The 16469-nt window shown below is 41.6% G+C and overlaps 1 protein-coding gene and 1 long non-coding RNA gene across 12 annotated transcripts in view; both read right to left on the bottom strand.

Moving 5' to 3' along the window:
- The window catches only part of CCNI (cyclin I), a 37788-nt gene extending 35480 nt beyond the window's left edge, over window positions 1–2308 (bottom strand). For 3 of the 8 annotated variants that reach the window (XM_038582376.1, XM_038582379.1, XM_038582383.1), the window contains exons 1-2: window positions 2171–2308; window positions 998–1660 (exon numbers count right to left, since the gene is read on the bottom strand). Coding sequence is in view for 1 of the 8 variants with exons in the window: in XM_038582382.1 (XP_038438310.1) it covers window positions 2171–2251 (81 nt within the window). In the remaining 7 variants the exon portion in view is untranslated. The remainder of the gene's footprint in view (window positions 1–997; window positions 1661–2170) is intronic. The other 5 variants (XM_038582377.1, XM_038582380.1, XM_038582381.1 and 2 more) reach the window with 4 other exon arrangements.
- Window positions 2309–4568: 2260 nt separating this feature from the next.
- On the bottom strand, window positions 4569–15738 carry LOC102156283. Of its 4 annotated transcripts, none has more exons than XR_005382938.1 (3): window positions 15682–15738; window positions 9372–9527; window positions 4569–5841 (listed from the first exon to the last, which is right to left on the bottom strand). It is a non-coding gene; the product is annotated as an uncharacterized LOC102156283 (long non-coding RNA). The 4 variants fall into 4 exon arrangements; XR_005382940.1 differs by lacking the exon at window positions 15682–15738 and adding an exon at window positions 11911–12125; XR_005382939.1 differs by lacking the exon at window positions 15682–15738 and adding an exon at window positions 11497–11619 and having other exon boundaries at window positions 9372–9530.
- Between the last annotated feature and the right edge of the window lie 731 nt (window positions 15739–16469).

Genomic DNA, 16469 nt, shown 5'->3' with positions numbered 1-16469 from the left:
AGATAGAAGTCTCTAGGAACTAAGAATCAAAAAGTTTATTTTGGTTGGCATATTCCACACACTTCTAACTTTATGACAGTTTCACATTTCCCCTGCCAATCTTTCAATGACTACTTCTGCTTCTTTCTCCGTGTTTATCAAATAACTTAATGAGTGAATAGTTTATAAAATGGTTATTGTACAGCATAAACTACACTATATATCTACATACAGGGCCTCCTACTATTCTAAGGAAAAGTACTGCACAGTGCTAGGTAAACAGAAACAACTTTATTAATACAGAATTATATTGTCACCATAAAACCAAGTGCATTAATAATTTTCTACTGATGTTGACTACTGGATCTTTGATCCTATTCTAAAAGAGGGATTTATTAATGTGACCATCTCTTGACTTCATGCCCCGAACCTAATAATGAACTGTGAATGCCTGTAATTCCAAAACGACCTGCTGTTTGTTTCACTAGCTCCATGCCTTTCCATACAGTTCTCTGAAGCCGAATTGTCCTTCTCCAGCTGGCACTCCCCTTCTCACACAGCTATCACTTGCGTAGGTCTGTGACTAGTACCCTGCCTTCTTACATCTGTACTTGGACATAATTCTACTTTTGCATTTAATTGCTCTGTGATAATTATTTGTAGATCTGTCTCTCCTACTAACCATGAGTTCTTTGATGGCAACACTCTCCAGAGTTTAGCACTATGTCTAACAAATAGCTTACACCGAAGTTCTTAGGAAGTCAAAGCAATGAGTGCTTACTACTTGGCCAGACATTGTTCAAAGTACTATGCCATATTAGCTCATTTAATCCTTATACAACCTTATAAAGTTGGTATTACTATTATCAAGCCCGTTTTAAATAAACAGGCGCAGGTCCATATCTTCATTTTTAAAGTATCATAGAATCCGAATAAAACATACGCTCAGCTTCCGATCTTGACATTGCAAAGTTCCATTCTAACCTACTGGGAGTCACGGTGATTCACAAACGGTTACCTGTAACTGCAAATCATCTCTACCATGCCTTCCCCCGCACACACGCTCATTCTAACGAGTCTGCTCCTCCTCAGTATTAAGAGTTTTATCCTCGAAGTTCAGAATCACTCATCTGCTCATTTTCGTCCCTCATCTTTTTGTCCACTCCCTTCTGTTTCATTAGAGCCGGGAGCAAATAATACCGCCTTGACGGTCTCAAACAAACTCATTTCTGGGACAGAGATTCTCTAGCAGACAGCTCCGGTTCGAATTCTGGCCCCTGGCCTCTAGCTGAGTCACCCGCGGGGCAAGTTACTTCCTCTCGCGGCCCCTCCGTTGTCCTCTTCTGTGAAACGAGACCCCTGGACGACTTGCCTCACGACTCTTCTGTGAGGACTCAAGGGGTCGCCATGTCTGTCAGATAAAGACCTTCAACAAGTGTCACGAACAGCACCCGCCGCTCCACCGCCGAGGCGCCCCCGCTGGCGGGACGGAGGCTGAATACTGAAGCTTCGGCGTTCAGTTCAGAGATCTTCACCGGGTCCCCCTCGGCCTCCTCAGGAGCGCGTCTCCCGGGGGGGGGGCGTGTTCCAACCGACTTGACGGCAGTTTCACATCCCTCCTGCCGATCTCAGCCGTGAGTCCACTACTCCGCTACCCGATTCTCGACTCCTGCCCAGTGACCTGCAATGGAACCTCCAGCTCGAGAGAGCACCTTTCCGCCCTGTTTTTCCGACACTTCGGTACTTTTCCACATGCCTTTCAGGGTGCGACTCAGATCTCCCCGCCTCCCCAGACTCCCCCACCCACCCGCCCCTGGGGTAACGCTCCCCTCCCCCAGCCCCCCCGCAGCACCGGCACTGGCCGTTCCACGGACCGTTCGGCGTTCACTCCGCTTCGCAACGCGAACTACCTTCCTGCGGCCCCCGCGGCAGCGTGAAGGCGAAGGGTGGGGGTGTGTCCCCGTCCCCGGGCAGCGCACGGGCTCGCGGCGCCTACGAGCGCGCAGCTTGGTGGGGCTACACGCAAGTTGGCCCGCGGGGGCCCACGGCGGACCGTCGGAAAACCGGGCGGCGGCCCCAGAGCCCCGAGCGGCCGCGGCGCCGGGAGGTCCCGAAGGCTTCCTCAGGAGGCGCAGCGCGGACGGGCCTCGGAGACGCAGCGAGCCCCCCGCCCCCGCCCCCGCCCCCTCACCTTCTCCTCCTCTTCCTCCTCTTCCTCCTCCTCCTCCTCCCCGGCGGAGCTGTAGGCCTCACAGTGGAGACGCGGGGTCATCCGCGGGCCCGTTACCACCTCATTTTCCTCAGCGCGCGGCGGCCGGGCGCGCGGGACGCGGGCGGGACCGACTGAGGAGGGAGAAGAGGGGGAAGCGGGCGCGGGCCCGGGCCGGGGAGCGGGGAGCGGGCGGTCGAGCGGGACGCAGGGCTGCGGCCGGCGGGTCAGCGCACCAGCTCCATGACTGCCCCCGACCTGAGGCCGTCGCGGCCGCCGCGGGTCCCCCGCCTCCAACCGCCGCCGCTAATGCCCGGGTGGGGACGGGGGTTCCCTCTCGCCATAGGGCGGCGGGGGCCGGGGAGAGGCGGGGGGTGAGGCCGGCTCTGCCCCTGCCCGGGAGAAGCGTCTCTGAGGGGAAATGGTGAGAAGGGGGGAAGGGAGGGAAAAGGAAAAAAAAGGGGGAAAGGGGGGAAAATAAGAAAAAGCGAGACAGAGACGCTGCCGCGTCCGCTCGCGGGGAAGGCGGGGGGGGGAAGGGGGGAAAGAAGCGCCGGCTCCCTTGGCCCCGCCCCCGCGGACCGATTCGTAGCCCGGCTCGCTCCTGTAAACACCGCGGGGGGCCTCTTGCCCTCCGCTTTCCCCGTCTTCGAGGCCTCGCCGGCCGGAGAACGCCAGGCTGCTGGACGCCGGCGGGGGAAGCCTTCAGTGCTGCGGCGGGAGGAGGGAAGAGGCGTTTCCCGCGGGACAAGGAGCGTCGAGGGTGCGCGAACTCGTTTTCCTCGGGGAAGCGGAAGGGCACACGACAGCTTGCGGTGACGTAAGGGCCGCCGCGGTGGCCGGCGGGTGCGCTGCGCTGCGCATGCGCCCCGAGGAAGAAAGGAGCGGCGGAGGGTTTCGCGGGGGGGGGGGGGGGGGGGCCCGTCTGGATGCTCTGGATGCTCTGGATGCTCTGGATGCTCTGGATGCTCTCCTGGCCCACCGCAAAGCTACCTGGCGTTATCCCACCTAATACGGCTTTAGGGCTTGTAAGAAAGATCTATTGGGAAGGGGCTGGTGTTCTGTTGTGTAAAGATCTTGCATTCTTTGTTGACCTCGCAAAAAAAATTATTACGTATCAATAGTATGGGGGGGGGAGGTGGTCACACACATAATGGATGGAGGAAGACTGTCATCCGGCCTGAGCACCGTCTTGGGTGTTAAAGCCCTTATAAAACGGTAAATTATACTGTTGGTGGCGGGGAACCTGCTTGGTCATGCGCTGAGGGAATTCTACTCACTAAACCAAGACGTCTGAGTATTTGAGCAGGTTTTATTACCAGGTCTTTAACGAGTGTATGGTGACGTATGAATAAGTGTGTTTTATTTGAGGTTCTTTTTACTCACCTATGGTTAATTTTTGGCTCGTCTTTTAATCGTTTTGATTATAGAAATAGTATGTAGAATGAACAACGTTTTGAAAGAGGAAAGGGGAGGGAAGAACCTCAAACTCAACCATTTACAGGAATAGTCTCCTTCGTATTTTCTATTTCTGTTTTTTTTATATGCTTATTTTACCAGTCATTGACAGAATTTGTATTGAGCTTATGTAGCTGGCCAGACTCAGTGGTAAGCTCTAGCAAACTGGAAGTAACCAAGACAAATACCTTATACTTCCATGGAGTGTACAATCCAAACATTAACTAAGCTAATTAGCACTACCTAAAATTACCGGACGTATTTACCCAAAGAATACAGAAACACTAATTTGAAGGGATATATATACACACACCCATATTTATTGCAGCATAATTTACAACAAACTATGGAAGCACCCCAGTATCAATTGATAGATGAATGACTAAAGATGTGGTATGTATACATACGTGTGTGTATGTCTATGTATACATATATATAATGGAATATTGTTCAGCCATTAAAAGAATGAAATCTTGCCATTTGCAACAACAAGGATGGATCTAGATAGTGTAATGCTAAGTGAAATAAGCCTATCAGAGAAAGGAAAATAAATGATATTGATGAAGTTTTGGAATTATAGGTAAAGCCCGGAGGCGATGACCAAGAAAGAATTCTTGAGACGTGTTTGGCGCAAAATGGCACCGGGGACAGGTCTCCCAGGCAGGAAGAGCTGCTGCCCCCGGCCTGTGAAGTGTAGCTGATACCTGGGAGCGGGAGGGGCTTGGGGATAGCGTACTCTCTAAGGAATTCTGGAAGCAAGGTTTCCAGGACCTTGAAGGGGCCAGCTATTGTTGGAGAAAGGTCATTTATTACGGTCTAATAAAACCTGAGTCATGAGACCCTTCAGATGTGTATTGGTGGGCCATGTGCTTGGGGGATGATTGTCAACACATATCTTAGGGGTTTAGAGATAAAGGGAAATTTCTAAAGGAATTTTTATGTGTTAAAGTAGACTTACAGGTTCCTGAGAGTCAGGCTAAGATTGCCTTTTGCCCTTAGCAAAGTATGAACATCGAGGCAGTTGAGTCCGTAGAGGAATGTCCCTTTGCCTCTTTCAAAGACTAGTCAGTGTGCTGCCCTAAGCTCGTGCCTTGTCCTCAACTAGCCCTGTGTTCCCCCATCAATATCACGCATTGTGGAATTTAAGACAGAAAATAGCCAACGAAGGGAAATAAAAAAAAAAACAACTCAACTATAGAGTTGAGATTCCTCAACTATAGGGAATATATGGTTATCAGATGGGTGGGGGGGGATGGGTGAAATAAGTGAAAAAGATTAATATTATACTTAACTGATGAACACTGAATAATGCATGGAACTGTTGAATCACTGTATTGCACACCAAAAACTACTATAACACTGCATGTTAACTACACTGGAATAAAATGAAATAAAATTACCCAGTACATTGATTTGTATATATGTGCATGGATACCCTTCCTAGAATACAAGGTCTAGGATGGCAGATCTTGTGTGTTTTGTTTCACTCTGTATCCCTGCATGTAATACTTCTCAGTATTTGATTACTGACTGAATAAAGTATTACCAGTATCAAAAGTATTTAAGATGGAAAATTGCAGACTGCGATGGAAACACTTAATCTTAGACTAAGCAGGGATAACAGAGAAGGTTTCTCTGAGGAAGTGACATTTAAGATGAGACTTGAAACCATTGGGCAAAGAAGTGGGGAAAAAGTGATACAGGCAGAGGAAACAACATGAACAAAAGTCCTGAAGCTGAGATGTAAAAATCTCTGATAGGTAGTATACATAGCTGGTCCTGAGAACTGACAGGGAGAGAACTGAGGTCCCTAGGTCCATAGGACAGAGCAGGGAATGGGAAGCCCAGGAAGGATTTTAAGTGGGTTTTGTCCTCTTTTCACTTCATGTAGTCTTTTTCCATATTATTATGTAGTTTTCCTTCTGCATGGCCAACATTTTTCTGCAGAATACTTTTAAGAGGATAGCATTTTTACATAATATCTTTGGGAATACAGTATAATTACATTGTTGGACCATGATTTTGATCATTTAGAATCATATAAATTCTACTTCTGGGTACATAGCCAAGAAAAATGAGAGTATGTCCAAGCAAAAAATTGTCCATGTTGGGCACCTGGCTGGCTCAATCGATAAAGCACACAGCTCTTGGATCTCAGGGTTGTGTTTAAGCTCCATGTTGTGTGTAGAGGTTACCTGAAAAATAAAATTTTAAAAATCAAACTTATCCGTGAATAATCATAACAGCATTATTCATACTAGACAAAAGGTGAAACAACACAAATGTCCACCAGCTTATGAACACATAAATATGATATATCTAAACCGGAATATTTGGCCATAAAAAGGAGGTACTGGTAAATGGTATAACATGGATGATCCTTGAAAACATAGTCTTTTGTGACTGGTTTCTTTCAATTAAAGTAATGACTCCATTTATATGAAATGTCCAGAATAGGCAAATCTATAAAGATAAGAAAGGATTAGTGGTTGCTAAGCACTGGGTGTAGAGATGAAATTGGGGGATGATAGCCAAAGGATGTTGATTTTCTTTTTGAGGGCAGTGTTCTAAAATTGATTGTGATGATGGTTGCACAACTCTAAATATACTAAAAACCATTGGATTGTGCACTTAATTGGACTGAATGTAGTGTCAATTATATATCAATAATGCTGTTATCAAAAAATGAAAGAAACAAAAACAATTAATTGTCATTCCTAATCTTTTTTTCGATTATTCCTGGGTTCAATGGTACTTACAGTTTTATGTCTTTTGTTGAATACCAATTTGCCTATTTGTTTGGCAGAGGGGTTGAACCAATTAAAATGTAACTGGGGACATTTAAAAGCTTCTAGCTCATTATATACTTAACCTTTTTGAAGTTTAGTTTTATTAAAGCTATCTTACTGTCTATGAGGGGGCCAGTGACAACCTACAGTACTATAAATGTAATTTTTTTAAAGATTTTATTTATTTATTCATGAGAGACACAGAGAGGCAGAGACACAGGCAGAGGGAGCCTGACGAGGGACCCCATCCCTGGTCTCCATGACCACGCCCTGAGCTGAAGGCGGCGACAAACCACTGTGCCACCCGGGCTGCCCGTAATATCAAGTAATTAATAGGTGGGAAGGAACAAGTTCCAGTTGTCCTAACAAAAGCTATCAACATTATTTTCTACACTATTGACTCATAAGAACTTACTTTTAATCATCGTCTCTTTTTTCTTAGTAACTGTGATACTGCTTTTACAAATGGTTGTAGTTGTAAAAAAAAATGGGTGGGGGGGGGCGTTTGAGGTTCCCTGAGAAAATAAATAAGGCATACGAAGAAAATATATTAAGATCCATGTAATGGTAGGGAATTCAGATTTTTTCAATCCTTTTAGAAATGTTTCCCTTTTATCCTAGTAGTAAAAAATAAGTATCTTTCTACATGACACTTGAAAATAATAATAACCAAAATTTATTGATTACTTACTATGGACCAGGCATGGCACTTTTATTGCATCCTCTCATTTTTATCTCCACAGCACTCCACTATAGAAGGTAACTTTTGTTGTCCCCATTTTACAGAAGATAAAGAGGTCAAATAAATCTGCAAGACTGGTCACACAGCTTGGAGAGGCACAGCCACAATGCAAACCTAGCTCGTCTGAATCCAGAGCCTGGTGTGCTTTCAATTACTACCCTTTCCTAATACCCTGTGGGTATTTCTGGCTTGCATTAAATCTTTGAACAAAAATACCCTCTAGTTATTTTTGTATTGCCTTTAATCTTAGAACAAAAATTTTGTTATAAGTTTTTAGTTAGCAGTTTATACTTGTGTTTCTAGAGAGCTGATTTTTACTTAAAATGGGTTATTCCATTTTCTTAGACTTGTTTTATTCCATAACTGGAATATTGAATCTTGAAATAATAAACATGCCTTGCTTCAAATGGCGAGTGGCAGAGTAAGGAAACACCTAAGAAGCAGTGTTACTGTCATAAGAAAGGATCTGTTCTGAAATGCAAAAATAGAGCAAAATGAGACCCCTTGGAACATCTAGGACAACTAAAGGGAGTCAAGTTGATGAGCACAAAGTGGTTTGCCATCCTTAATCTTTCAAGAAAAATAATTAGAAGTGCACTGCTTACGTTTTTATGAATATAGAAGGCAAGGCTATTAAATCTTTATTGACAGAAATGTCTGGTCTCTTTTGTCTTAAATTAAATTTTAGGGTAATGTTCCCAGCAGACAATTTATGAAGGTACTGTCTAGTAGGAGAAATACTAAGGCCTACAGGAACAAAGGAAATGATTTATTGTCACTATAATCATTTATCTTTAGCATCTGCTTACATTTAAAGATCATTTTTACAGCTTCCAAAATATGTTTTCATTAATCGTTACAGTGACAGAATTTAAAAGGAGTAAATCTCCCAAATAGACATCAAGAGGAAAATAGTCCCCATTTATCAAATAGTAGAAAGACCTCATACCTACTATTAGGTGGGGAGAAGTGCTTCGGCAAAAAAAGTAAAAAATTCTAAAATAAGAAGCCACAAGCTGCTTTCCAGACTTTGAGCAACCCTGAATGTGAGCTGGCTTTGGGTTTCTCATTAGGTGCTTTTTTAGAAAGACCTCACTCAGCCAGGTGAGGGGCCTCAGAAGTCAAATAGCAGCGACCTATTTGAAATTTGTAAACCAAAAGGCCTTCAGTAGAAACACTGTATTCTCTTATTGTTGTTAGAAGAACAATCTACCATGAAAAAACATTCCACTTTACCCTTTCACAGACTGTTTTGAATTCCTAAACCACCAAATTTAGTAAATTTAGAAAAAATCTTTTAAAATATATCTTACATAATCAAACTATCAATACACTTTGCTTCTTGTCAACCATTTATGGGGGATGTATGGAGAGAAAGGTAAACATCTTCCAAAGTATATTTTTAGTCTCATTACAACAGATGTTTACTGCAACCCTTATTTCTTCTGAGTAAAGGAAAAGAACTGTTTGGGGAATCAATTTAAATAATCCACAATACGGATTTCCAACACTTCTTTCTCACATAAGTAAGCTACTTTTATTACCAGAGAGTGACAGTAAATACTGAGTCCCAGTTGCATACGGGGCTCGGCACTGCTAAGAGATTAGAATGTGAGTCATAGATGGTCCTATTTGTAAGACATTTATTCACTCATTCCTTCTGTAATTCAGCAACATTTACTAGCTGTGTACGGGTGAACAAATTAATCAGCTTCTCTATAACTTGACCTCAGTTTCATCATCTGTAAAATGAGGGTAATAATATATCCCCTAGGTTTTTATGAGGACTAAATGGGATTTGTAAAAGCCTTAGAACAACACAGATAGGACAAAGGAAATACTAATTGTTAGCCTATTCTAAGAGCCTTTTATGTGCCAGGCTTGAGTTTGATTTTTTTTTTCTTTTCTTCACTTAATACAGTTAAGGATGGCCCACCCTCAAGCAGCTCTCAGCCTTGTAAAGGAGACAAACACATTAACATTAATATGAGAGGTTTTATAATAGTTACATGCAGAATGCTATGGGAAACAGAGAAAGACAAAATTATGTTGATCAGATGGGGGCTTTTATCGACTTGCATGCAGCATTAATTATTTGCTGTGTATCAAATCTACAAAATTACACTTAATTGTGCAAAACAAGTATTTAGTGTCTTACACAATTTCTGAGGCTCAGGAACCAGGAGTATCTTACCTGGATGGTTCTGATTCAGAGTCTCTAATCAGGCTACAATGAAGTCATTGGCTGAAGCTGAAGTCATGGAGATCTTGGAGAATCTGCTTTGAAGTTCTCGGTAAAGTGGCTGTAGGCAGGGGGCTCCAGTTCTTGCCGCTGGGCCTCTCCAAAAGGCTGCTTATGAACAGGCAGTTGGTTCCCCCATAACAAGTGATGAGAGAGAGACAAACAGAGACAGACAGAATGTCAGGATGGAAGCTGCGGTCATTTTATAACCTAATCCAGGAAATGATGTCCTATCACTGCTATGTTCTACTCATTAGGGGCAACTCAACTGAGTCTAGGCTAGACCAAGGAGAGGGGAATTAAAGTTGAAGGGAAGAGTATCAGTGAATGTATTTTTAAAGCCACAGATACGGAAGGTAAAGGAAGGATTAGCTAAGTCGACAGGAACAAACTCATGACAAGTGAGAAAATAGCAGAAACAAAAGAACAGGGAATTGAGGGAGTTTTTGTTCTTCCCATTTTAAAGATGCAGAAGCAGAGAGGTAAAGTAGCTTTCCCATCATGTGTTAAATAGTAAAGGGCAGAGCCAGGATCTGAACCCATATGTTCTGGTTATAGAATCCAGATCTTATCACTACCTATATTAGACAAGGTTCTTCAGAGAAACGGAACCAAAAGGATGCATCTATGTCTATATCTGCATCTATATCTATGCGGAGAGAGAGAAAAAGAGATTTAGTCTAACGAATTAGCTCACATCATTATGGAAACATGGTAAGTCCAAAATCTCCAGAGTAGGCTGACAGACTAGAGACCCAGAAAAGAGTTGCAACTCAGGTCCAAAGGCTACTGCTGACAGAACCCTTTTTTGCTTGGGAGAGGTCAGTCTTTCTATTATGGCCTTCAACTGATTAGATGAGGCCCACCCACATTATAGAGGGTAATCTGCTTTACCTAAAGTCCAATTTAAATGTTACATCTCATCCAAAAAAACACCTTTGCAGAAACATCTAAAATAATTGTTGACCAAATATCTGAGCACTACAGTCCAGCTGAGATGATAAAATCAATCATCATAACCATCCTATATAGTAGAGATAATTTGGGGTTCAGATTGCAAAAGGCCCCAAATGTCAAACTGAGCAGTTTGTTGAATATACCATTCAGTAGTTTGTGGAATGTAACCAGTGGCTCTCTCGTGGCTGTCATGTCTAACCACACATGATCTTGAACATCCGATATTGATGGAGTCTTCCCATAGAATAATTGTTAGAGAATGTATATTGGAATATTTTTCTATCATGCTTCATTATCAGTACTTTTTTAACCAATGAAAAAATTGTTTTATTGACATTATACTTTTTCCTTTCAATATTTTCCTTTCCAGTCCTCATAATTTTAGTAATTGGCCTTTACCATATTTCAAAATGTTTTACTCATTTAAAAAATATTTCTATTATTTATTCTCCCCATTTGGACTTTTTTCTCTTTCTTTTGTTTTTGTGCTTTATTTCAAGGATTCCTTTTAGCCATGCTCCTACCAGAGTGAAATGTGAAATTAGGAAAGAAGACAAAAATGTAGGTGGAAAAAAAGAACCCAGTTTGTATACCAGCTGGCCTCTGTGGTTCTAAAAGTATAAATATTGTTCAAGCATGATTTCTTTGCAGAGGGTGCATAAAGCTGAAAAGCTGTTTCATCCTTACTGCTGGAGAGATTTCCCTTAGTAGCTAACATAGAGCAGGAAACTCTTTACATTTTTCTTGGAGCCTCAGAATTTAAAGTCATAGTGGTCCCAGCCTGTTCTTTCAGCCCACTCACTCCATTCTGGGTCCTCAGTGAGGACAAGACACAGTTGGGGTGGGCAAGAGAGTCTTGTGAGGCCACTCAGAAGTGATCTGAATTATAGGTCTGTGGTTACATCCTGCCATAGCAGGAGAGAACAGGAAGCAAGGTCTAGAAAACCTTGCAGAGTAGAAGATGCAACAAGCTGGAAGGCAAGCCGAACTGGACTTGCACAATATGTGGGGGCAGAGACCTGGTGGTACAGCATAAAAGAAGGCAAGAGTTTGGGAGTTAGTTCTATGGATATAGCCCACTTTTCACTTTCCCTCTTAAACACAGTGTTATATAACTTACGAGTTTCAAAACACCCATGGGTGGATAACACCACTAGGTAGTTTGGCACATTCTATTAAATGAGCAGATTTTGTGGGTGAGTGAAGAAGACAGCAGCCTTTGAAGGAGATGCTAGTTTCCTAAAAAAGAAACCTTTGATGCATTAGTGCTACTCTGTGTTTTTTTCTTTCCCCCTCCAGTCCCTGGTTGCTACTGATCATCCTACAAGCCCAACTAAGTGTGATTTCCATCTTGAGTGCTATAGGAAAAGGGGCATCATTAATAGCATGAAGAAACAAAGGTTTTACCAAAATCAGTTTCTTTTATTTTCAAACGTATCAACACAAATATTATGTCAATGAATAAAAGAGATTTTGATAGTTTAAACTGAAATTAAAGGTAAACCATCTTGGAAAAATCATTTTCCTAATTTACCTTGAAAGATTGCCACTGGAGGTATTCCATAAATGCTGTAAGTAATCCAACCTAAAGGAACATTCTTCTCCTTTTAATTGTGCTCCTTTGCATATTTCAGGAAGCTATTCCTAATATATTACTCATTTAAACTGTGTGATACCAGAAATTAAGTTCCTAAAATCTAACTATACAAAAGTACTCTTTAAATCAACCCATGTAGAAAATGATCGGCTAATTCTGACTTAAATCTTATTTATATTTATAACCACTTGCATTTTAAAGTAAAAAAAAAATATATATATATATATATATATATCCCCCAAATTCACTACTGTATAAGATAATTTCCATTCCTGAATCCATAATGTCTTCTGAATGCTTAGGATAAGTTTGGTAAGGAGGAAAAATAATGCTGCAGAAATATGGTGAGAAGAAACAATCTTTGTGCTAAAGAAACCAGTGTTCTATAGGACCTTCCCTTCCTCCTACAATATCAAATATTCTCCATCATGCCTCTCAGAGATGGCCACTGATCAATTTTTATGGGTCCATTGGAACTTGGCCTCCTGGCCACCATCAGGAATTTACAACATACATATAAATAGGTAATGAATATTAAATGACTGATTTGAATGCCAAGTAAGTTTTTTTTCCACCCAGAGAATTGTTGAACAGACTTCCTATGACAGCTACTCCCACATACGTTATAATGTATGCACCATGTTCCTTACTGTAGAAAGTTACCTTTAAGGCCACAGAAACTAGATCTTGACTATATGAAAAAAACAAGGCTATCCATGTTATTAATAATATTGCTTTCATATTTATACATAGAATCTTGCTATTTGCCTTTGACTTTAACACATATTAGTACTATAGTTTCAAAAACTATTCAAAACCCAAGGAGTTAGTTATTCACTAAGTTCTCATTAGTTGCTGAATTCAATTTATAAAACTTTTATTGTCAAGTAGTAGCTGTTGGTTTTTATAAGTTTGGTACACATTAAACAAAGGAACCAAGACAAAATACAATTTCTGTGCTAACAAAGCCAGGATCCTTTATCATAATACTAAAATTACCCCTAATGTTAGCAGTTAAATTGGAGTAAAAGCCAACATTAGAAAAGATTTTCAAAAGGCTTTTTTGAGTGGAAGGCTTTTTTTTTTCTTTTTGTATTAAGAGTTAACCGTTTTACATTTAAAAATTCATTAAGGTTTGTTGCAAGCAACACACGTCCTCATCTTCCACAGCAGCTTGAAGGGATATAACCCAAGAGGTAGATGTCATGACAACAGGAATTTCTGGCTCTGAACATCCCCTGTGTAAATGCTGGCACCCCAATCCTCCTAGCACTCAAACTTTCTCCTTTCCCTTGGCAGGTCCTAGAAGAGTAAACTTGATCCGCTTGACAGCCATTGAAAGAATTTCATCTCTGTTCTCTGCCTGGTTGCTTCGGGCATAGCTGCCCTGCTGGCACTCTTCAGATGGGTAATGACCTTGGTATGACACCTAGGGGTCACTGCCTCACAGTTTGTGCTTCCCAGCCATCACCCCCTCATTGCTGATAGAGGATTAAGTCCCTTGTAGTCAATATCTATGTTATTCTAGGTAAAGAGAGAATGGAGTCAACTGGGGGACTTTCTCTGTCTCTGCTGATGTTATAATCCTTTCTTAAAAAAAAAAAAAAAAGAAGATTTAATTATTCATGAGAGAGACAGAGACACAGGCAGGGGGAGAATGCAGACTTGATCCCTGACACCGGGATCATACCCTCAACCAAAGGCAGACGCTCAACCTCAACTGCTGAGCCACCCAGGCATCCCTGTTATAATCCTTTCAATGAATTTCTAAATGGAGTGGTCTTGCTTTCCACTTTTATAGAGCTCATAGTGTCAAATTTTACGTTGACACATGTCCTATGGTTCTTACCTCTTTTGCTCTGTCGTCAACTTCTGTGGCACTGGATCAGATAACATTTAAAGTGATACCACTTAACTCCTGAAGTATCTGGAACTTTGAATCACAACTATTCAGAGTTCCCAGCCTACTTTAGGTCACCCCTAAAGAAATTAGGGGGCAGTCTCTCTGTCTTCCCTGATCCATCCCTATGGAGAATACAGTGAGTTCCAAAGTATTCTCTCTCTCTCCCTCTCCAGGTCTCTGACTCTCTTCCCATCTCTTTCTCAAGATCCATAAGAGCCTCTGGTGGCCCTACTTTCTAAAGTGCATAAGTAGAGAAAGCCCCCATGTTAAACTTAACTTTTACTTTTTAAGAGAAAAATTCATTTTCTGCCAAAAAGGAGTAGAAACATAAAAACCTATTTATAATATACTTATAATTACTCATTCATGGAATGTTAATGTAAATAATAATATGACTTTTCATGTAATATTATGGTTAGATCAATAAAAGTTAAGGAAAAATCCTTGCACCTAAAGATTATATTTGAAATCAATCTTTTCAGTTTTCTAAGTTTTATTTTTCTTATCAGAAACCATTTTGTAGGGGCATCTGGATGGCTTAGTCAGTTAAGCATCTGCCTTTGGCTCAGGGCATGATTCCGGAGTCCCAGGATCGAGTCCCACATCAGGCTCCGTACATGGAGCCTGCGTCTCCTTCTGCCTATATCTCTGCCTCTCTCTCTCTCTCTCTTTCTAGAATAAATAAAATATTTTTAAAAAATGAATTCAATAAACTCTTGAAGGCATATTTAAACACAACCTGGTACGTTGTGTGGTACAGACTGACACTAATGTCAGTTGATTTTGCAAGCCACATTTACTAGTAAAAGCTGCAGTTATATGGGACTCTATTTGACTCAATAAACAAATATCCAAATGTGTATTGAGCATCAACTGTGTACAAGGCCTTGGGCTTAGTTAAAATTCTAAGCTGAGCACAAGCCAACCACAAAAGCAGGGAAAAAATATTACAGACACAAGTATGCTAATGGGGAAATGTGAAGTGATCCTAATTTTAAGGGAAACCTGAGAACAGCTATGCAAATGTTTTGTCTAACTTTTCTATGTATTCTGATGAAATACTTAGTTTCCACTTTCCTAAGTATTCTTAAACACTTTCTTTTATTCTAAGATCCTGGTAAAATCTTATTGGATGTATCTCATCTCCCAGAGCTCTGTTTATTGCCCCTGATATAGGTTTACTGTGCAGTGGTACATCTACCATCTCTCTAAACATGTTCTGTACTCTTCTCTTAGATTTCTATCATGTTCCAAAATACAGAAAAAGAATCATCTGAGAGGTCTGCACAATGATGGCCCTACATCAGGATAGTGCCTATGTTGTCAAAACAAAAGACTCAAAAATATAGATAACAAAGTGGCGACTCTATAATATAGAGAACCCAATTCTGTCCATCTTGTGACTTTTCCATCCTTAGGGAATTGGCTTCATTTTTGTGCCCGAAAATAGCTCACCACCATCACATCCTGATTCCAGCTCACTTGAAGGAAAAAGAGTGAAGGAAGCACCTTTCACAGAAGTTGCATATATCATTTGGCTTACATTCCATTTACTACACGGCCGTTGGCTATATTTGGATCTAGCTTAAACTATCATTAGTATGGAAGATGAAAGATATCGAGAGGACAATTAGCAAAGTCCGCCACACACTCATATGATCTGGATCTCTTAAAAAATTGTAAAGAACAACAACTAGCAGTTGGTGCTCTGGCTAATACATCACTTCCATCCTAGTTTCCTTTAGATTCTTATTAGTATTTAGAGTACTGGGGGTGGAGGTAGTAAGAAAACAGTAAAGAAAAACCTGATCTCAGCCCACAGTGCAGCAGTATACCTATGCTGACTGTCACTGCAAAAAAGTGTAACCTCTGCACTGAGTGTCACAAAGAGCCAGATTACATTATGACTCTGATCACCTCACTTTGAATGTACACTAACACTATATGTTAAAGATATCACTAATACAAATAAGACTATGGAGCTGACTGTAACCCTTTCCTATGTAGCTAAAATCTCAACTTTCAAATGCCCTTCACTTTACTTTTGTAGGTAAGGAGTCTGCCTGTTTGACATCCTCATCCCCCTAGCTTCTTGCCCTGTCGATCTACTTCTATTGGTCTCCTGCTTCCTTGATGCCCATCAGGCGGAGCTTCAACACTCTACGTGCATCCCACAGGAAGCCCTGCAGTCTTTAGCACATTCCACAGGATGTGCGCTTCCTTCCTTAACTACTCTGAAAACTGTGGCTGATAAGTCCAGATTGTCTTGATTGGGGATCTCTGCTGATGGGAACAGAAAACTCCTCAACCCAAGTGTATCAGTGTGGGTGGAAAGGCTGCTTATTGAAGGAATTCAGGGGATATCAGGGAATCTAATTTCAGAAGATGGAGTGTTCTTTCACAGGAAATAGCCATCCAAAAACTACTTTTCTGGTGTCAGATGATCTCTCATCTCTGCTCTTCTTGGCATGTCCATTTGTTCCATCTCCTCTACCCATCCATTTCTGATCCTTCTAAGGCTTTTGAGATTTGCTCCCCTCCAATTCTTATCTGAGACTTTGATTTGCTATGGTATCATGTTTGTCCCCAATCC

This window comes from Canis lupus, chromosome 32 (genome assembly GCF_011100685.1).
Source record: "Canis lupus familiaris isolate Mischka breed German Shepherd chromosome 32, alternate assembly UU_Cfam_GSD_1.0, whole genome shotgun sequence".
Classification (NCBI taxonomy): Eukaryota; Metazoa; Chordata; class Mammalia; order Carnivora; family Canidae; genus Canis; species Canis lupus.
This window is presented reverse-complemented; position numbering and strand designations above follow the sequence as displayed.